At 41.6% G+C, this 22,636-nt stretch overlaps 2 protein-coding genes across 4 annotated transcripts in view; one reads left to right on the top strand and one right to left on the bottom strand.

The window, feature by feature from the left end:
• Positions 1–304: 304 nt before the first annotated feature.
• CYFIP1 (cytoplasmic FMR1 interacting protein 1) overlaps positions 305–22,636 on the bottom strand; it is a 63,915-nt gene continuing 41,583 nt past the window's right edge. For both annotated transcript variants that reach the window (XM_081196993.1, XM_081196992.1), the window contains exons 24-31: positions 15,470–15,613; positions 12,971–13,061; positions 6,873–7,003; positions 4,346–4,418; positions 3,165–3,259; positions 2,676–2,914; positions 1,556–1,703; positions 305–1,419 (exon numbers count right to left, since the gene is read on the bottom strand). In XM_081196993.1, the coding sequence (XP_081053119.1) occupies positions 1,255–1,419; positions 1,556–1,703; positions 2,676–2,914; positions 3,165–3,259; positions 4,346–4,418; positions 6,873–7,003; positions 12,971–13,061; positions 15,470–15,613 (1,086 nt within the window). In that variant the 3' untranslated portion in view covers positions 305–1,254. The remainder of the gene's footprint in view (positions 1,420–1,555; positions 1,704–2,675; positions 2,915–3,164; positions 3,260–4,345; positions 4,419–6,872; positions 7,004–12,970; positions 13,062–15,469; positions 15,614–22,636) is intronic.
• Positions 17,084–21,000, top strand: FNDC9 (fibronectin type III domain containing 9). Of its 2 annotated transcripts, none has more exons than XM_081197140.1 (2): positions 17,084–17,680; positions 20,165–21,000. In XM_081197140.1, the coding sequence occupies exon 2, from the start codon at positions 20,277–20,279 to the stop codon at positions 20,943–20,945; it is 669 nt and encodes a 222-aa protein (XP_081053266.1). In that variant the 5' UTR covers positions 17,084–17,680; positions 20,165–20,276; the 3' UTR covers positions 20,946–21,000. The 2 variants fall into 2 exon arrangements, with proteins under 2 accessions (XP_081053266.1, XP_081053267.1); XM_081197141.1 differs by having other exon boundaries at positions 20,230–21,000.

Here is a 22,636-nt window from a genome sequence, read left to right on the forward strand (position 1 = left end):
AGTCAAAGAGGCCAAGAAAGAAGCCATAGAGGATTTGATTTGCCCTTGTAAAATGGAAAGCTACTGCTGTGAGTGCCAGCTTTATTTTTAACCTATACCTTAAACAGGTCTTTGCAATGTGGCTGAATTGTTAAGAGAGTGTAAGATTACAACCCACACGAACCCACACAAAAGGACTGCACAGCATGTTGGGTGTCAGAATGATGCCTGTGAGTGACAGCCCCTAGAAGGGCAATTTGCAAACACCTTTTCCTCTCACTAGATGGGAGCTTGACAAAAGTGACTCTTACATTCATAGTTGTCTTTTGAACATGTTTTAATTCAGAATTTAGCTTCAGAAGTAGTTAAACTACTGACCCATGATTCACAAAAGTAAAATTATAAATATTCACCAAGCTTGGCATTGGAAAGAGGCTAAGTGTTAGGAAAGATAGAGTCCTTCTCTAAGAATGAACCAAAACAAAAAAACAAAACAAAACTTGAAAAGGGTATAATTCTAAATTCTATCAAACGAAAGTATGCTCTATATATAGTTGTAGAGTGACTCACACAGCTGCTTTGTTTGCATCCAATGTGGAAAATGGTATTCAGATCTCTCCCCATTTTATTTTAAAAGCTAAAAAAGCAGCAGCAGGAGCCATTAAGTCTGCATGGGCAGACACTCCACATATTAAAACCATTAATTGCTTCCATCTTATAATCTTTTAAAAACGGCCCCTTTAAAACCTTTATTTCCAAAGATATTGGGGCTACAGATGTTCCGAGAAAGAACATTCCAGTGATGAAAGACACTTGAGGAGTTACAAAATAGGGTGTTTCCCGTAAAGGCTAGCAAAGCAGGGTAATGCTTCTGTTACACATGAAAATTACAAACAAAAAAAAGACACCCCTGAAAAGGACAACTTTTCATTCTTGCTAGTAAGTGGACAAATGGAAGAAGACCCCATACACTATAAACCTCTCTAGAATGATTACAACAGCTGGAGAAATGCAAAGGATTTTAAGGCTAAAAAAGAGGCTGCAGTAGAAATCCTTTTATCAAAAGTACATAAAAAATAGTCTAAAAAACTGAGAATGTGTACAGTTATTAAGCTCGGAAACAGCTAAAGACCTGGTCCTCACAGCAGAAGGTGCTCAGGCAATACTAGAAAACAGTGATGGTGAAGATAATACTCCCCTTAGCCATCAAATCTTGTCTGGCATTGTGATGCAGCAGGTATACTTTCCAAAGGAAAAGAGAAAAGTGGATCTTTCCTAGTTACTGGCCAGCGACTGATGAATGGGAGGCTGGAAACAGCGGACGTGCTCCACAGGGGTGCCTTCTCCGTCACCAGATTTCAAATACTTGTCCAATATAGTAATGATCTCATCGTTCAGGATCTGGAACTTGCGGATTCTCTCGACCATTTTCTTCAAAGGCTGCAGAACCAAAACAGCAAACGTTAAGGAGAAGGCCAGGCTACTTATGCCTCAGGAAATTCGAAAGAAATATTGCCATGGTGTCAAAAACAGAAATAGGCAGAATGAGAAACGGAGACTGCTTCTGTCAACTTACCACGTTCTTTATGACCTCATCTTTGCCATCGTGTTTCTGTACTTTCAGTAAGTGGTAGCAGAAATCCAGCACGTCAAACCGACGCTGTTGTCCCAAAAGCACAATTATCATACAGCCAGCCCAGTGCAACCCATCTCCGAAACACTGCCTGTGAAGTGAGATGCGTAGAAAGAGTCAAAATGAAACACAGAACTTTGACAACACTGAACTGTGTTGAGATTTCTAGCGTTAAGTGGCCTAGATGTTGTTCAGAGGGACATCTTATGAAGTTGTTATTATTACAGGTCTAAAATAAGCAGCAGCATGGAATTATTCATCCAAACACTTGCTACCTTGCAGTGCTACAATGCTAGAGTGTTAACTGGCTAGGAGAACTGCATACCATCCCATTTGCCTGAGTTTACCATCCTCATCTCCCCTTGATTCTGAAGAACAGGCCAGTGACTGGCAAGAATACAGCTGCTGAAAAACTAAAACAAAACTAACCCAAGTTGGATTTTTTTAAATAAAAGCACTGCCAATTTCCTGAGATTTCCATAGGCTAATAGTAGGGTACTACTTTGGTGACTAATGTTCAGTTCAATTTATTTTGTTTAGTGAGCAGCCATAAAAATAATAACACCAAGAATACTGCTAATAATCGTGGTTTACATTTCTACTCCCCAACCTTTATAGGATAAATCATTTCCCATTCCCCCTTTTAAAGTTTTATTAGGCAAATTTGTAAAGCCTTGGTAAGAAATTTGGTTCTAAAGGATATATTACCTCTCAGGCAACAACAAAAAGCAGGTCTTTGCAAGAAATGCAATTGTTTCTAAGGTCATACTAAAAAGGGCATTCAAGGAGTACATGAGGCGACTATGTTGGGAGTGCTACAATGATCAAAAAGAATTGAAATCGCACACTTAATATTTCAGGATGGCTTCAGCTCTGTGCTCACATCACACTCCTTCCCTAGTAAAACTCGTAATACAGATTGGCTTTCCCCCTCTTTCCATTTGCCATGTGATCAAAAATTCCAAACCGATCTCATCGTTTTCTTGGTGACATCCCACACCTAGCTACTGAAATAAGCAAGCGTTATATACGGGGGCCTTAAGCAAGCACTCAAGATACGTACTCCACAGTAAACTCATGAGTCCCCACAGGAATGCAGTACACAAACTGCATTGCGCTCCACAAGCGGTGGAATTCCACACATTCGTCAACATGCATCACACCGTTGCTGGGGAGAGGCCCACGCCAGATTGGGTCATCAAGGAAGGTTCGAATCCTGGTCAAGATGACTTCAAACATGGACAGCCCACAGCAGAGGCGCTCCTTGGTCAACAAGTCTCCTTCTCTTGCGATGGCAATTTGCTACAGTTGCAACCAAAGAGAATACCATGATAGTACGTAAAGAAGAAAATTACCTCCGGAGAATTACTGCAATGTCCCCGAACCCTGTCTCCAGGCATTGAGCAACTGGCAATGCGCTTGGTGGCTCTCTCCAGCAGCCCTAACTGCAAACCAAATGATGCCCAGGCATCTTTTCCCTTGTACTGTGGATTTTTTGGGGGGTGGGGCGGGGGAGAATACAGCTTTACTGCCCAAAGAATGAAAGCTGTACCTGAGGTGTTCCTAGTCTTTCAATCAGTGGAACGAGGTGGAGTGGAGCATACTTTGATTCTAGTCTCTTCATTTTAGCATCCAGTCTTTCACCCTCTGGAATGAGACAACATTATTTTGTTTTTTTTAAAGGGAAGTAGTGCTTAAAAGAGAAACACCTTTGCATTGTTCCAATAAAGGTTATGCATTAATTGTATTGCTTTTAAAAAATCCCATAATTTTCCACATTACGCACTCAAGGAGGATAGGAACCAAAAAGGCCTACCGATAAGAGGACAATAAAATACAGTACAAAAAAAACATAAAACAAGAGTCCTAAAGAACCTAGCACTTAAAGGAAAGATCTGAGGATCAAAATGGTTCCCTTTTGCTTGATTTATTCCTCTGCCATAGTTTGCTTTAATTGAAAAGAAAACAACAGCAGGACACTCGCAGTGGGAGCTGCTTACTTGACTCCTAAAATAAAGCTATTGTGTTCCAACATACTTTTCTTCCCACACACATTAAAATCCATTAAGATAAATCTTATCAAACACAAAATTCCAGACTCCAGGGAATGGAATTTTATGTATAGGGGAACTGATTTTCAAAGTTTTCAAAAGGCATTGGCTCACACATCATTTGCGATGAGGAAATGTTTTGCAGCAAGTAGGCGAACTGAACTGGCAGTGATGCTGGCCAATTCCTTGGCAGTCTATTGAGATGACAAGTTTGTCTGCTTTTAAGCAAGGCAGGGGGAAACTGCTTGACTTCAGTTGGCAAACTAGTGAGAAAGCTGTTGGTGGGTGAGGAGGCAGCGGGAAATATGTGCTGCTGGCAACAGGAAGTGGTGGAGAAACACTGCTTTGCGCAGGAAACAAACCTCCCAAGCAGCAAGTGCTCCAAGTTACACAAGGGGCTAAGCAACACTTTTCACAATGTGTTTTTCATCCCAATGATTTCAGTGTAGGAAACGGTCTCCCTATTCCTCAAGCTTCGTGGCTCAACCTGCTTTACTATCCAAGCTTCAAGGTGGCCTACCCAATTTGTAACTTGCCAGACCACCAATGGCAGACATGTATCATGGTCCATTATTCCCCCCACCGCCAGTTTTTGCAGTCCCAAGCAAGCATCACCATCAGGAAGATGACGGAACCCTTGGTCAGTGCATTCAGGTTGACAGGTCACTATAAGGAGACATACCTTTGACATGAACTCTTGGCAAAATATTCTGGAATGGTGCAGCATGCAACAGATCACACACTTCCTCCAGTGACTGCAACAAAGCGGACAAAACTCATTGAAAACACAACACACCAGCAGCATTTGACGACACCAGTTCAGCCAGCTAAGCACTTTTCAGAAGCAGCGCATGTCGCCTTGGCCTCTTGCAAAATGTAATTGCAAGAGGTTGCCTTGGGCTGAAACAGATGCGACGTGGCAGATCTGGGATTGGATTTCTAGATTCTGCTTAGAACTCAAAAAGCAAGGAAGTAACAACAGCAGGTGGGATAAAAATTTTACCCCACGCCATTTTCCAGCTCTCAAGATATTAGTGCTATGGCAGATTTACATTAGGCAGATAGAGGAAATGGGTTTAAAACAAAAACCCTCTTACACCAATCAAAGCTTGTGCATGGTGTGTGTGTGTGTGTGTTTTAATGCAAAATTGAATCTTGGATTTTCTGCGTCACATTGGTTTCAGTCCTCAAGACTCTTAATAAAGCTCCACCTTCCTGTTAAAACAGAGAGCCTATTCTGCAGGCAGAATTAGAAAATTTATTAGCATTCTTTACCAAAAAGCCTAACACAATGTTCAAGTGGTAGACGGAGAGAATGTGAACCAAGCAGTGACTCATGCTTTTATTTTTATCAGCATTATTTCCATAATCCATTATCTCCCAAGGATAGTTCCCGCAAGAGCAGCAATTCAAAGACCTGGTCAAGTAAGCGCACTGACCATTCTGAAGCAATTTCCGTAACCTAGGTAATTCAGTGATGAAACTAGCTCAGAAAATTTGCATGCTTTGGCAATGCAAACTGCTTTGTTCTTCCTCTCCAAGCAGCCAGGCAGGCAAAATGAAAGCAAAGTGTCATTTTACAAGGCAGCATCAGGGCTCGTTTCTGGAATTTGCCTTCGGTTCCCACCCTCAGTGTAAGAGAACACACATACACCACACATCATAACTTAAATGGAACTGATATGTACCCATCACCCCTTTCTTCTTATATTTCTATACCTTACACACACACAAAACACACCACCCACATTAGTTCTAGGCCAAAACCAGGGTTGGTCACGTTTGCCTAATCGGGCAAATATTTCCAAAAATATATGCTCAAGTGCCAAGTGTACAAAAAACCAAATTAGTTAACAGCTACTGTTAAACGCTGACTTGCATCCGAAGAAGCGCCAGCAAGAGGATTAATTGAACTAAAAAAATGTTCTTCCTGTTCCTCTTGGTCCCGTTATGACTATCTTCTCCACTGTCTCTGGGGGGAAATGTTTATGAGTCCCAAAGGCAGGTATATCTGTCTGGCACCTGCAAATCCATATAATCATTACCAATAAAGGAAATAGTCTTGCAAAGTTTTATGCAATGAGACTATGGCTTAACGGTCCCTTAAAAGTTGGCATCTGTCTGTCTCGAGCTACAACGGAGTGTGCTTCCGAGGATGAAGTCAACGTCAGCAGCACCAAAGTGACCTTCCTGGGGCGCAGGCCTGGGCAGCGTGGATGGAGGCCCTGGGCTGCCCAGACCACAAGAGCCTCCCTCTCAGCCTCACTGATGTGGTCCAAAGGAAAGCAGAGCAATGCGTTTGGCACCAGCTTGGCTGACAGAGTTGCTGGAAGGAGGCGTACAAGGCACCATCCAACTGTCTTAGGGACTCTACTCCCAATTTGTGTAGGGTTTGACTCCCTAGCCTTTTCTCCTCCCAAAGATATCCCACAAGGCAGAGCTTTAGGATCAGAGTTTTCCTTCTCCTAGATGGGCTACTTTCCTAGGTTGATGAGCCTCACCTGCCCCTCGCTTCCCTCTACAGCATGTGTAGAAACTGCCTTCTGGACCATTGGACCCGCTCAAACCAGCGGAGCCTGTTTTCACAAACTGCCCCCCCCAAGGGTTTGAGACCCATTAGTTACCCTCCCTTGGTTTAGCTCATCAGTCACAGCTGTTTCCCGGGGCGGCCTCTGTTTCATGTTGAGCCACAGGTGAGACCTGAGTGCAGGGTGGGGACCGAAGGTGGAAAAACTACCACCATGTTAAGTAACATGTTATTTTCTCTATTCAAGCTAAGTTTCACAGCTTTTGGTGCCAGGGTTGAATTGTTAGGCTGCATGAAAAGAGATGGAGTTGCCAGCATGCCCTTTTTAAAAATAAATAAATAGTAATTTATTTATTGTTTACAAAAAGCTGCAGTTACCTTTCCTAATCTGGACACCAGATGGCATCAGAAGAACACAACATTTCTTTACAAGTATAAAAATAAAGGAAGGAAATAAAAAGTCTACCGTTTCTGTAATTATGGATCTTAATTCGCATAATGAATTCTTTCCCCGACTCCGCCTCAAAAAGTTATTTCCAAAGAAATAAAGGACTGGAATTTCCAAAGAAATTAAGGACTGGAAAGTTGACTTGAAACTTACAGCTGAACTTGTGTCACCTGAAAACAAGTAAAATATCAGACAGTATTTGAAAGTGAATATAGATTCAAATCACCAGCTTACCAAGCTCTGTTCAATGAGGAGGCAGAAAAGGATAGCGTTTCCCACTTCCCGCAGATTCTGGAAACAGACAGTTTTCAGCTCCGCATACTCAACAATATCCTTCAGCTGGTGATGGAAGAATTCCAGAATACCTGAGACATAAGATGAGGAGAGACAGAGATTGTGGAAAGCAAGATAAATCAACACCGCAATGAATTTGTGCACCAGGAAGTAAAAGTAAAAATTCACAGAAAATTAGCATCTTCCAAGTATACATTTAGAACAACACTCTCATAAGGGCAATTTTCAACAGGGACAAAAATACTGTATTTGACAACTCCGTAGGCCAGTGGTTCCGAATGTGTAGTCCGCAGACCCCAGTAGGGTCCACATAACCCACCCAGGGGGCCCATGGCACATACCGGTCAAGGATATTTCCGTCTTGGAGGACCGTGCTATCATGCATGGGTCACATGACTTGTGCAGGAGCACAGCCCGGAAGATGCATGTCCTGGTTTTGCGCTAGTACACGTTGGTGGGTATGGTGGAACCATTCAAAGGACAAAAACTACCAGAGAGATATCAACGTTTTCAAAAACGTTTTCAAAAACGGGGGCTCCACAGTGCTTAGTTAAATGGGAACCACTGCTATAGGCTGTACGGGGCTTCACTCAACAACAAAGGTCACCCAATCCTTATGGAATATTGGGTAGGTAATACACAGGAGCTCTGAAGGTAGAGGACACATAAAAGCTCTGTACACGTGTAGGATGTGTGCAAATAAGCATGCGTACAAACTTCTGTGGTAAGGAAACAAATCATGTCTAATAAGCAGATTTTATACCTTTACATAAGGTTTTGTTTTGTTTTGTTTTTCAACATAAGTGCTCACTGGAAGGACAAATCCTGAAGCTGAGGCTCCAATACTTTGGCCACCTCATGAGAAGAGAAGACTCCCTGGAAAGACCCTGATGTTGGGAAAGACGGAGGGTACAAGGAGAAGGGGACGACAGGGGACAAGATGGTTGGACAGTGTTCTCGAAGCTACAAACATGAGTCTGACCAAACTGCGGGAGGCAGTGGAAGACAGGAGTGCCTGGCGTGCTCTGGTCCATGGGGTTATGAAGAGTCAGACACGACTAAACAACAAGAAGTGTTTTTTTGGCGATTTTTGAAGCTTGTGCAATCTTTACCTCCAATTTCATGGGCTTAAGATCATACATACTCAGTGTGTTAAAATATATGTGCTAGTGCAATTTACAAAAAAATATCCAAAAGTTAGGGAACAATCTTGATAACCCTCTGTACACTCAGTAAGCATGCATTAGTTATAATAGGAATTACGCCTAAGAATACATTTATTTTTCCATATGAGAGTTTAGGAGCTGCCTGTTCTCCAAGATACTGGAGATGGCTAAAAATTGGGTGTGTACTCAACACTTAGATTGTATTCAGATGATCCTTCAAACCAGAAATGTCTACTTCTCCTTCCCATACAGGTAGCAGAAAGCACACAATCTCAAGGTTCTCATAGCTGCTCATTCATGATCTGCCAAACCGTGACCTGAAGTTGGTTTAAACTTCAGTTGTGGGTTAGCTGGTGACTTTCACCTTCCTTTGAACTACAAGGCATGCATGAGCTGTAAGGTAGATGGGTTTGGCTAAAATAGTATTTGTCCGAGGATTAACATCTTAGAAAAATTAGGGTATGTATGAAAACACATCACAGGAGACAGCTGGATAAAAAACTACGATAACAAGGAGTCAATTTTGATACACAGAAGGCTAATAATAATAATAATAATAATAATAAACCATTTTAGAAATTTGATGCCTCCTGATTCTGCTAGAGGGCGAAGTGAAGCTAGGCAAGAGTTACCATATTGGCCCGAATATAAGCCGCACCTTTAAAATTCATGGGGGGGGGGGGAGAGAGATTAAAAAAGACAATACCTGAATATAAGCCGCTCTCTTAAAATTCCGCAGGCACTCACACCCGTTCCGTTTTACCGTATGTCTGTTTCAGCAGCAATATCGTAAAAGCAAATTTTTGTAAGGTCGCAAATTTAAGCCACAGTTTAACTTTTCATGGTCAGAGTTTTGGGGGGAAAGTGAGGCTTATATTCAGGCCAATAAGGTAATATAAATAAGGCCAGAGTTTATTTAACCAGATACAGTTTGGATACAATCTGGAATACCATCTCTCAGTAATGATTATGGCAATCAATGTTCTTTCTGCTGGGTGTGGGATAGGAATAAAGGTAAAGGTAAAGGGACCCCTAACCATTAGGTCCAGTCGTGACCGCCTCTGGGGTTGCGGCGCTCATCTCGCTTTGCTGGCCAAGGGAGCCAGCATACAGCTTATGGGTCATGTGGCCAGCATGACTAAGCCACTTCTGGCGAACCAGAGCAGCGCACGGAAACACCGTTTACCTCCGGTGTAACTGTGGGATAGGAGTATAGAGTTTTATTTCTATTTAACTGACTCCCCATAATACTTACTAAAACAAGTGTGACTTTTGTATAAAAATTCCATTGCCTAATTTTAAGGTCGCCAACGAGTGAACCCCTCACACTTTTTAACAATGGCTAATGAGGCAGTAAATCAGCTCGAAAGGAGAACCACAGGGTTCAACAACTCAGAGCCTCTTTGACTTATGTTCAGTCTTGCTAACAGGAGTCAAGCACCTAATAAGAAGTTAAATCCAAGTCAAAGGAGCTCTAATAAGGCTCAGTAATACGGGGAGCTAGGAAGTAAGAGGGAGGAGGAGAAAACATACTCAAAGCCAGGAACAAAGGGCAATGATTCAGTCGTGCTGAAATTGCAGAGGTTAGGCTCAGAGAAGAGAATAAATCTCAAAATCGCAGTCAAACAATAATGGCTCATCAGTGATAATTCTTCTGAAGTGGCATCCCAGGAGCAGCTGCCCTTACCAGGGCCATTTGTATTAAAGAGCTAAAACACCTACTGAATACAACAAGCTTTGAACAACACATCAATGTTCCAGAAGTCAAAGATAAGCACATACGTTGTCGGCATCTGCAATGCCTTGTCTCCCACATCCACACAAGAAGACAAGAAATAAGAATGTTTGCAGGTGCTCTCCACACTTGGGAGCCTTGGGTGGGAACCAGCCCAAAGTATGTAGTGGACTGTGAAGGAGAGACCTGAGAGAGGGCTAGGAAGGTGAGGAAAAGGGGCAGAGGAGATACAAAGAGAGCCAAGGGTTGTGTTAAGGGGGCGAGGGAGGGGAGAGCTTAACGTTGCTCTAAGGCAGCCTTTCTCAACCTGTGGGTCCCCAGATGTTGTTGAACTACAACTCCCATCACTCCTAGCTAACAAGGCCAGAGCTCAGGGATGATGGGAGTTGTAGTCCAACAACATCTGGAGACCCAAAGGTTGAGAACCGCTGCTCTAAGGGGACAGGTGGGCTTGTGGAGTTGGCCAGAATAACAGTGCATGCAGGGAGCACATGGGAGTGGCAGCTGAGGCTGAAAGGCAGTGTGTTATAAAGGTGCAGGAAGGCCACAAAAGACTGACTGCTGGGTGAGCAGGGAAAGGCTTTGTTGGAAATCAGGAGCCTAATATTTCCCTGCAAGTATCGCATTTATTGTAGCGTTGATGAGATCTCAGTGTTCCAAATAAATGTCGATTTATGGGGCACCCTGTCCCTATGGGGGTACAGGGCCTGGAGCAAATCACATCGTGTAGCCTTAATCTCTCCGCTTCCTCTGCTATTGTTGGCAAAGGTGGTGTTACTGAGCCCTCCTCCCCACATCTTACTTTTTGCTGTCTTTGGGTGTTATCCAACTAAATAGTTCTATTGACATAAGGGCTTTTAGCTGTGCAGTGGAAGAGAATAGAGGGTGGGAAGGTTCTATTGCACAGTAACAACAACAAAAAACCTTGCTCTGGCAGAACTGTCTAGTTGGATACTGCCCATTGTTTTGCTGGCGCTTTAGCAGCAGTGAACCCACCCCCCTACCTGTGGCTTACACTTTTTATTTTTCTGATAAAAAAATTCCTTCCTGTAGCACCTTAAAGACCAACTAAGTTAGTTCTTGGTATAAGCTTTCGTGTGCATGCACACTTCTTCAGATACACTGAAACAGAAGTTGCCAGATCCTTCTATATATTGAGAAGGTGGGGAGGGGTATTACTCAGAAGGGTGGTGGGAATCGGAGATTGGCAGATAGCTGAGATGAGCCTGTTGACGACTCTTAACGACTGCAATAGGTCTTATAGGAAAAGGCAAGGGGTGAGGAGGTGAGAGATGGCTTAGTCATGTATAATGAGATAAGAATCCAATGTCTCTATTCAGACCAGGTCTCTCCATTGTTTTAAGTTTGGTAATGAGTTGTAATTCAGCAGCTTCTCTTTCCAGTCTATTTCTGAAATTCCTTTGTAGTAAAACAGCTACTTTGAGATCTTGTATAGAATGTCCTGGGAGATTGAAGTGTTCTCCTACTGGTTTCTCTGTTTTGTGATTCTTGATGTCAGATTTATGTCCATTTATTCTTTGGCGTAAGGTTTGGCCTGTTTGTCCAATATAGAGAGCTGAAGGACACTGTTGGCATTTGATGGCATACACAATGTTAGACGATGAGCAATTAAATAGTCCCGAGATGGTATGTGTGATGTTGTTGGGGCCAGTAATGGTGTTGTCCGGGTGTATGTGGCAGCAAAGTTGGCATCTGGGTTTATTGCAGGCTCTGGTGCCAGTGTCCGTGTTAAGTCTGGTTGTAGTATTATTGTGGGTTAGGAGTTGTTTAAGATTGGGTGGCTGTCTGTAGGCAATGAAAGGTCTTCCTCCCAGAGCTTGAGAAAGAGAACTGTCATTGTCCAGGAGAGGTTGTAGATCTCTGATGATGATCTACAACCTCTCCTGGACAATGACAGTTCTCTTTCTCAAGCTCTGGGAGGAAGACCTTTCATTGCCTACAGACAGCCACCCAATCTTAAACAACTCCTAACCCACAATAATACTACAACCAGACTTAACACGGACACTGGCACCAGAGCCTGCAATAAACCCAGATGCCAACTTTGCTGCCACATACACCCGGACAACACCATTACTGGCCCCAACAACATCACACATACCATCTCGGGACTATTTAATTGCTCATCGTCTAACATTGTGTATGCCATCAAATGCCAACAGTGTCCTTCAGCTCTCTATATTGGACAAACAGGCCAAACCTTACGCCAAAGAATAAATGGACATAAATCTGACATCAAGAATCACAAAACAGAGAAACCAGTAGGAGAACACTTCAATCTCCCAGGACATTCTATACAAGATCTCAAAGTAGCTGTTTTACTACAAAGGAATTTCAGAAATAGACTGGAAAGAGAAGCTGCTGAATTACAACTCATTACCAAACTTAAAACAATGGAGAGACCTGGTCTGAATAGAGACATTGGATTCTTATCTCATTATACATGACTAAGCCATCTCTCACCTCCTCACCCCTTGCCTTTTCCTGTAAGACCTATTGCAGTCGTTAAGAGTCGTCAACAGGCTCATCTCAGCTATCTGCCAATCTCCGATTCCCACCACCCTTCTGAGTAATACCCCTCCCCACCTTCTCAATATATAGAAGGATCTGGCAACTTCTGTTTCAGTGTATCTGAAGAAGTGTGCATGCACACGAAAGCTTATACCAAGAACTAACTTAGTTGGTCTTTAAGGTGCTACAGGAAGGAATTTTTTTATTTGGACTATGGCAGACCAACACGGCTACCCATCTGTATTTTTCTGATGTTTGAAGGCAGCATTGCCAGTGAGTTCCTTCCGCCTTCTGCCATGCTATAGGAAGGGAGGAGTTGGGAAGTATTGCTAGATGGATGGCAGTTGGGCATTGACTGTGACCACTGGCACGAGGCGAGGGGTCCTGGGTTGTATCCCCTATTTGCCACCACCCCAAAGATGGCCCTGCTCTCATACCCACAAAATGTATTTTGAGAAAATATGGAAGCGCACTGCACAACAATGTGAGAACAAAATTGTTCAGTACTGTTTGCCTCTTTAAACTGTTTGTTAAATAATGTTCTAAAGCCAAGGAACAAAACCGGCTCTTAACATTGGAATGACATGATCTAAAAGGTAACTTACCCGGGGAGCCATACTCATGTCTGGGTAACCTACAGATTTTCGGCATCACTTCCATTAACGTCTTCACATATTGCAGAATGGTGCCTTGGAGCTGCAAGAACACAGGTGATTAGTATTGCTGAAGAAAAACAGATGTCAGGCTGTGACACACAATAAACACAAGCTGGCGTATTACTATTCCAAATCGTAAATGCAGCCCCTTTTCTCCTCTGCCTCACCCCCGGCCCCGTACCACCTGCTGCCTGCCTGCTCATTCCTATAGTTAAAGGAGAAGGAGGGGGCAGGTCCTTCAAAGAGCGCTTTTGTAAAGGGCTTACAGAAGGCTCAAAGGGGAGTGCAGAGGCTGTCCTAAAGTTCTTTGTACGCAGCAAAAGGGCCTTGAAGCTACAGCATGTTCCCAAACATCTGACAACAACCTAGCTGTTGAGCACTTGGAAAACCAGTATGAGCGATTCTGAAAGGTGGGTAGCAATGTCCACCTGTCAGTCATGTGACATCATAACTGCATAATATGCTTGAAAGGTAGGCAACCCCACTCAACAGTTTAATTTGGTCCACAAAGTGAATGCTGGTAAGAATCTGGCCTAAGTAACCAAAAATGATCTCCACCTCTGAAATACATACTAAATATTTGAAAAGCCCATTTAGAGGCTCTTCTACGGTTTGGGGATCACCAGGAAAGACCTCAAATGTGGTGTTTATGCTGTGGGGGGGGGGAGAGAGAAAACCCCAAAACAGGCAAAAGCAGCTTTGCTCAAGCTACTTCTTGCACGGTGCCTTGCCCTAACTTTCACCAAGTCTACCCTCTCACTACCAGGAGAAGCATCTTGGATTGTGTGCATGGGGCTGCAGTGAGAGAGGAGTGCGGAAACTCCCATGCACAAGAAGACCCAATGTTTCCCTGTAAAGGCAAAACCCAGAAATAACCATTAGTTTTATATTAGTTTTATATTAGCCTGGAGCCATTCTAGACAAACAGTACAAGGGTGTGCGGGTGTTTCTTGGTTTCACGGAGACCAATTTTTAATCTCGTCTGCTTATGAAATGTGATTCATACCCAAGAGCTTTAATTTTGCAGCGAAGGGTCTTCCTTGTACGCCAACCACTTGTTTTGCCTTCAGGTCTGAAGACTAACTAAAGTCAATCTGATATGCACTAATGGATAGCTTCTCCTGTTTTGCCTACTATATAATTAACTGCCGGGAACAATGGTCACAAAGGCTTGAAAGGAGAAAGAGAGAATAAGACTTCTAGCTGTTGCTTTAACCAGTAAGGCGGGGGGGGGGGGGAGAGTAATCAGCAACTGAGAGATGTGAAAACTGGGGCATTTTTAATTTAATGCCACTGGTTATCATCTGCTGATTTGTACTTCCCTTATGCACCTAAAGATGTTCATTATAAAACAAACAGAGGTTCTGAAAACCTTCTGGCTCCAACACAAGACTTAGGAGAGGGCTGGGGAAACTTCTCTTAAGCTGAAGTCTGCATTCCCACAAGGGAAAGTAGTTGAGGCTCCATACCAGTGGTAGATGGAAGGCAGAAATGGGCAAGGAAGGACATCCCAGTCACATACATTCCTACACTACCATCGCCAATCCACATATAGTCATTTAAGCTTCTCCATGCCTTCTCTCTCTCCCGTAGGCTTAGGAAAAAAAGGTCCCAATGGTGGTGAATGTGATTTTTATTTTTTATTTTTTGGTAAGGCAAACTGCCACATGGGGGTATGAATGAATATGCAGCATTTTAAGCCTAATTTAAGATAAGTCTGGGCCAGATTCAAAATACAGCCATACCTCATGTTACGTTTGCTTCATGATATGTTTTTTCAGGTTGTGTCCCGCAGCGACCTGGAAGTACTGGAAAGGGTTACTTCTGGGTTTCGCCGCTCGCGCATGCGCAGAAGCGCCAAATTGCCCTTCGCGCATGCGCACAAGTGCCAAATCGCACTGCGCACCTGCACAGATACGGTGCTTCAGGTTGCGGGCTTTTCATGTTGCGAACGGGCCTCCGGAACGGATCATCCCGTTCACAACCAGAGGTATCACTGTACTTTGTCGTCGTAGGCAGAACTGTGCAAGCCAAGGAGTTTTACGTAGCAAGATTTTAATGTCTGTTCATTTCCTAATCATTTTAAGTATTAGAGAGTCTCTCTCACACAGACACACTCCATTTCTTTTTCTCTCTCCTCAAAAACAAGAATTTGTTTCATGCAAGGCACTCACAAGGTTCATTTAAATTTTAAAATGTGTGATGATGCTTTCAAGTATCAGACACATCAGGCGTGTCTCTTCACACACAAGGCTCCCCCCCCCCCCCCAGTTATTTGCTGTTCTCAAACTATTCTCCTCTGTACCTCAAGAAGCACGTATGGTTATCTTGTGCTTACCCAGTCAGGTAAATGTCTGCTGGATGCTCAGTGAACTAAACAAGAAGAATCAATTCCCCTTCCCTTAAAAATCAATACTGAAATGAAGAACAGCGTGTGGGACAACGTACCAGGCTCTTGACGACTTTCAGTAACTCTTCCATTACCACAGCAATGCCTTGGTATCCCAGGAGTCTGCAGATGACTTTGAAATGGGGAGGGCCAACAAAATTCCTGTAATTGCTATAAATACTGGAGTAGGCCAGATTCAAAGCCTAAAGAGGAAGAAAAACACACACAATTGTAGTTGGCTGACCTTTCTCCCTGTTAAGAGATCCTTCCATGGGAAACAACATTATTTTTCTGATCAAACATTTTCATTCAAAACTGAAGAAAAAGTATCAACTTTTCATTCTACTCTTACCTATTAAAAAGCTAACACACAATTCTTCCAACAAACAAACAAAAGCAAACAAACCAGAATATGCTGAAGTTATTTTAAAGCATTTAACTGACATAAAAAAACAGAATTCTGACAAAAGAATTTTCGAACATATTCTTAAACAAAAAGTCAAAACCTTGCACTAACCTCCCCTTTGTTAACTGGAAAAATATCACATTGTTTTGAAATTACCAAACTGTGGTAGTTGAGCAACCCTAGGACAATTTAAATTTGCTAATATGAACAGGAAGAAAATACACCTGTAGCTAAAGGAAATCTTAGTAAAGTTTAGTGAAAAGTGTTACGACCTGTTCCAGGCTTAATGTTAGGTGTTTTTGGTAGATGTTTCTATTTACTTGAAATATAGAATTAAGCAGAGAATCCTGGAAATTGAGGCCTAAGAGAAGAGAGCTATAGGTCACTGCTTGGGAACCACATGTATGCTGGCTTGGTGGGATATGTATGGAAGAAACTGATATATATATATCCTCCCAAAGTGCACCTGTAACCCTGTGCTGTGTAAAACAATTACGTTAGAAGCAATTCATACTTAATTGGGAGCTACAGCTGCTACTGAATGGTAGATTATCGAAATCTATGCACAAAAGAATTCCGGGTAAAATTAAATCCTGTTGACGGATAATATTTTATTGAAATATCAAGCTACAAATGAATGCTTGCTGGAATATAGCACATTCCTGAGTGCTGCAGTATATATCTACACACAGAAAGATAGTTTATGAAGGGATCTTACAAAGCTACATTGCTTCTACATCTAATTACAAGATTAGGTCTTCTAATTACATTTGGAATATGCAGTTGGCTCTAAAACATAATTTCCCCCCTTCTTTCCGCATTTCCAACCTTGGTGTTGGAGGATGGGGGGGGGGAAATGCAGCAACTCTGGTTTTTAGATGAGATTCCTATTTTTATATTTGCATTGAAGGCTTTGAATCCCCCCCCCCCATAGCTGCAAATATGATTCTGAAAAAATAGCTGGAATTGGATGCACAGCTACATGGATTAAATTCTATTTCCCCCCTTTTACATACTGTATATATGTTTGTACATGTGGATATGTGTGTGTTTTTACAGAAACATACAAACACACACGATCTATAGTACAACAGAAAAGCTCTAGAAGGAAGTAGTGGCACGACAACTACTAAAGAGAGAAATGTTGCCAACAAGCAGTCAGCATTGAATATTTCAGAAATGATACATAAAGATTTAAAACTGTTTATACGAGAAATGTTATGTTATACAAGAAATGCTATGTACACGTAACAGATCTAATGCGTAATGTTGATGTGTATATGTTAGCCAAACCTGAGAGAAACTGCTTTTAAGGGGGAAACCCATATAATCTAGAGATACAGAAGACAAATTAATAGCAGCAATCTGACAGAAGCTGCGTCAAGGTAAGGAAGTCAAAATGCTCTTCCTAAAGCTATGCCCCCTCCTCCCCAAGCCCAGGAGTTTAAGTAGTGATGTCACCGAAGAACAGAGCATTATTCACTTGCATCAGCAGCAACGCAAGCCCAGGCAACACAAAAGAAGAACCGAACTGGAGCACTCCAGCTGCCCAATTTCTAACAGGGAGCAAAAGCAAGAGAAAGTGAAGACTTGCTTTTCTCCTCGGAAAACCTAGGCAACAGAACACTTAAGACAAGATGCCCTTGCCTATGAAGGTTGGCAGAAAGGTGACAAAGGAGGTCTCATTGCTCGCATCCCTGTCGAAGTGTCACGTAACGAGAACTTAGTCCGTGTAGCCTGCTAGGGGGAAAACTGGCAACCACGGAGCATGAAGAAAGCTATTTGCTCCAAGGAGGATACTGAGAACCCAGCGGAGGTTTCCCCTCAAGTATTTGATGAAAGCCTCAGGATTTTTACACTGATGGTAAGTATGGACTCTTAAAACTGGATAAAATAACACAGGGCACTCTCTCTCAGCAAGTCAGTAAAGAAAGCCTTTAACTTATATGTATGTGAATATGCAAGAGGGATGGAGTGAGTTTGTGTGTGTGTGTGTGTGTGTGTGTATATATATATATATATATGAATATGAGAAAGAGGGAGTGAGAGACTGTTTTGTTTGAAGACTACACAGATAAGAGGTAGAAGCCTCAAATCACACACTTACTCTAACCTATTAAAAGGCACAGCAGCTCAACTATGCAATATTAAACAGAAGAATAAATGTACATTTACAGCTTTAAAATAATGTTGTATCTGGTAAAAATAATAAAATACAGAATCATTTCTACATTGTGATGCACCTCTCCTATAATAATTTATGTCTGTTCAATACAGTGGGGCATCTCAGCAGGTTTGCCATTACTGTTAAGTTCATGAAAATAAGAGAAAACGAGCTTCTAGTTCTCAGGGTTTGGTTTGACTTTATTGAAAATCAAGTATTTTAATTTTTTTTAAAAAAATAAAATGTTCTACTTTTGTTCATCTCAGCTTGGAGCAAAACAAAAACACAATTATATTTCTCCTAAGAACCTAAAACTTACAAACTCTGATGGAGAGTTTTTGAGAAATTAGTTCTCAGGAGACTTAGGTGTTTTTCTTTAAAAGGGGGGGGGGTTGTTTTAATATAATTAAAAATTGATTTTGCTATGGTCTAGTACTGAACCTAAATAAGGTATGTTTCCCACTTAACCCTACAACATCAACAAATATAACAATCCTTTAATACTATTTAGCAATTAGTGATGCAACACAAACTTATTGGTGAGGTCTTTTATGCAGCAATTTTATACACAAACTGGAAAGAAAAACAGGTCCCAAATGATTGTCTTAAATGTCAACTATAGGCAATAATATTTTTAACCAATTTCAAGGGGGGGCCCATCTATTAGCCCAAATATATAATTCAATATGTTGATGCAAAACTGATTCCTTTCTGTGACTATGAGTAATTCTGCATGAAATACTTGAGTTATTACTTGAATATTATTAGTCATGAACAATACCTTGTCACATTTACTTAAAAGATGGCTAATATGCAATGCTTAAATACAGAGTCAAGTTGCACAATACTTTCACATGCATAGGCATAGTTGGAGAAAAGTTGGGGAAAAAAATAAAATAATAATAATAATAATTATTATTATTATTATTATTATTATTATTATTATTATTATTATTATTATTTATTTATACCCTGCCCATCTGGGTGAGTTTCCTCAGCCACTTTGGGCAGTTCCCAATCGAGTGTTAAAAACAATACAGCATTAAAAGGCAGTGTAAACCACCTGAAAGAAGTTACTGTTTGTTCTCACAACTATAGCAAATTCTGAATGCTAAACAAGGCTTAGCCCTTTCTCTGAAAGCTAAATCCTTTATATCTGAAGTGCAATTCACATCTTTCAAGTCAACCTGGAATGGTTATAGCAATTTTAAAGGGTGTGTGAATGGCAGAGTGGTATTTTAGCAAATTCTACACTATCACCTTATACAGAGGGTAACTAATAAAGAAGTCAATATGGCTATAAATTTCAAAGGCATAAGTAATGTGGGACAGCAAGCTTTTCTCTTTGAACACGAGATCTGTTCCCTGACAAAATTGGTTTCGATGGTATTTTGTATCAATCAAAAGCTTCATTTTGCATCATAGGTTTTTCACTGTCTTAGCTTGGAAGCGATAGGCAAGAATGGAAAATGAAGCACATCAATGGCTAATCTGATTAGATGCCCAATGAAACATCATTAAAATATAGGTACAGTGGTACCTCGGGTTACAAACATCTCGGGTGACAAACACTTCGGGTTACAGACTCCACTAACCCGGAAGTAGTACCTTGGGTTAAGAACTTTACCTCAGGATGAGAACAGAAATTGTGCGCCAATGGCGCAGCAGCAGCAGCAGGAGACCCCATTAGCTAAAGTGGTACCTTGGGTTAAGAATGATTTCGGGTTAAGAATGGACCTCCAGAACGAATTCAGTTCGTAATCAGAGGTACCACTGTACTAAGATTCCATGACTTTCCAATAATTCCACTTAAGAAACTTGATTTCCAACTAAATAGGAAATGCACTTCAAATTATGTCTTATGACTCCAACAGCATTAAGTGATATGAAGCAAGGATCTAAAAAGCCTGGTTTTATCCAGTTCTGTAGCTTAATTTTTTAAAAAAAAAAATTGACTGGTGCGTGGATGGAAGGCCACTAGGAGCTTCATGTAAGCCTCTCTGAGTTTCTGTTTTGTTTTTTAGAGGAAGAGTGGTGTAGTAAGTAAATGCCTGAATGACACATGCTTGTCTCATTTGACTACATTTTATTATAAATTAAATTCAGCTTACTGTCTGAAAATGCTTTCAGGAATACAAGTAATGTTTTCAAATAATTATTCCCCAACCCACCCTTAAATTCCAGAAGTGCAGTTCTCATTTCCCTCTCAACTCTGCTTATTGAAACTTTTTGGTCTCCTGAATCTTAAGGATTATCGCTCTTTGTGGAAGTGAAATATTGAGAAGACGGTATCACAATGGGGATAACAGTACAAAACATAACAGGAAGCACAGCCCTAGTAATCTGGCCCAAAATGGCGACCTGCACCGACAGCTTTTACAGCATCATGTACAATCCAAACTGGGACAAAATGCTGTCAGGATACACCAGGAAACATTTTCAGAAAGAGGAGAGAGTCCCAGCTAGCCGTTCTTCATTTGTCATCGAGAATCTGATCCCATTAACAACTTACATTCTGTGTGTGACGTGCCAGTCGGCAAACCCATCCAGTGACCAGTGCAGAATTTTTAACACCCCTGAACAAGACCCGGCATCCACAAGCAACAAAAAGAAAGACCTGGCCGTGGGCATATGGCTAACCAGCACGGTCTTGCTTCTCATCATTGTTGGCATCTTTGTCTATGGTTGCTTGCGTCTATGGTGCCGCAGAAGAAGAGAGAGCTCAGACAGACAAAGCATTGGACCAGAAGATAAGGGAGAGGCATGGGCAAAAAGTGAATCGTGTGGTTCAGAGGAATTCAACAAGCAGACCCAGCATGCCCAACGAGTTGAAATTAGAAATACAGATGGTGTCCAACTAGCCACCATAATTACAAATCCGTCAACATCTGAGAAGCCCACCATGCTGAGCTCCAAAAGTCAGGATTTTGTGCCTATGTCTGTCTGTCAATCTGCCATAAATTAGATATCCTTAACTGGGACAAGTGTTTTGCTGTGTGTAACAATATGTATGTTGAAATCTATTTGCGAATTGTTCCTTGAAAGCCCTGTTGAACACAATCACACCCCTAAATCACAATCTACTGCAGCATACAACGCTAAATCATCTCATCATTGTTTCTTTACAGAGAAAACTACACATAGGGGGGAGATATAGAATAGCCTCCTTGATTTTACTAGGAAAGCATGGCAAGGGGCAGGAAAAAACGAATCAACAGCTGGGATTCAAGGAGCTACTTCAGGCATGCCACAAGAGTACTCAATGTTTTGTCGTTTATTTCTTTGAACTGTAGAAACCCTCCCTGATTTCAAATGGGGTTTGTCGTTTGCCATGACACTTGAATCCAAAACTCCCCTACGAGCGTAGAATTGGTTTTGTGTGACTTAGCCAACATGTGTCAATTGGAACAGCTATAAAATGGTATCCACATAGGTTATAACAGTTCAATCATCTCCAACTATTGCATACACAACTGATAAAAAAGGCAATGGGATCTTAGTGGTGAGTGTGTCAAGAGATTATCCTGCTTTCAAATAGTCCCTGAATTCTACCCTGAAGTCTTTTCATGCAGAGTTTCTTCCTCTTAACACCTTAGCTCACCTTAGCAAAGCTACAGGGAACCAGGCAGAGGGCCTTCTCGGTAGTGGCGCCCGCCCTGTGGAACGCCCTTCCAGCAGATGTCAAAGCGATAAACAACTATCTGACATTCAGGAGACATCTTAAGGCAGCCCTGTTCAGGGAAGTTTTTAACGTGTGACATTTTACTGTATTTTTGGTTTTTATGGAAGCCGCCCAGAGTGGCTGGGGAGGCCCAGCCAGATGGGCGGGGTATAAATAATAAATTATTATTATTATTATATTATTATTATGGGGAACCTGGATGCGGTTGGGCTGTGTCTCCTATGGGTCCCAGCAAGCATGTCTAGTGATCAAGGATGTTCAAAGAACAACTGGAGGGCCAGAGGTTCCCCACCCCTGCTTTTGCTAGGAGTGGTACCATTTTTGAAAGTTATCGTCATATACCAGTTATACTTGTGATGTGACATTTGGAATGTATTATGTGTCAATGGTCCAAGCTAACATGCCTTTGTGCAACTATAGAGAAAAGTGTACAGATGTTTCACTTTATAGTAGTACTTTAGTACTTTATAGATGCTTCTCTTAGCATTTAACTATCTAGCTGTCTCTTCTGGACTGCTTTGCTAATGTACTAACCTAAGCCTCGCAACATGTAAATATTTCTGTTTTCATTTACACAGTAATGTGTAAATAATCTGTGACATATTCCAGTTTTTAATACGATAAAGGAAACTGGCATGTGGATTATCTAACAGGTTGTACAACTAAGATAGACAAATAAAAACAAACTCAGGTGCCACACAAGGTAGATGTTTGCCAAATAAATACCGAACGAGTCTTTCTTAGGAGACTACTTATTCACCTAACACTTAATAAGGGTTTATTTTCATTGGTTATTTTCAAAGGTTTGATTCCGCCCTTTAAAATTAAAGATGTTACATTGGCCATTTACAAAGGATGCCGCTGCTCTTTTACTGTTCAGCGATACTGAATGCCATCTTTTCCAGTCATTTGTGATTAGTTATATTTCACACATAGTGCTTAAAGTAAAATGAGAACGGAAAATCATTGTTTTT

This window comes from Podarcis bocagei (genome assembly GCF_964188305.1).
Source record: "Podarcis bocagei genome assembly, chromosome: 6".
NCBI lineage: Eukaryota > Metazoa > Chordata > Lepidosauria > Squamata > Lacertidae > Podarcis > Podarcis bocagei.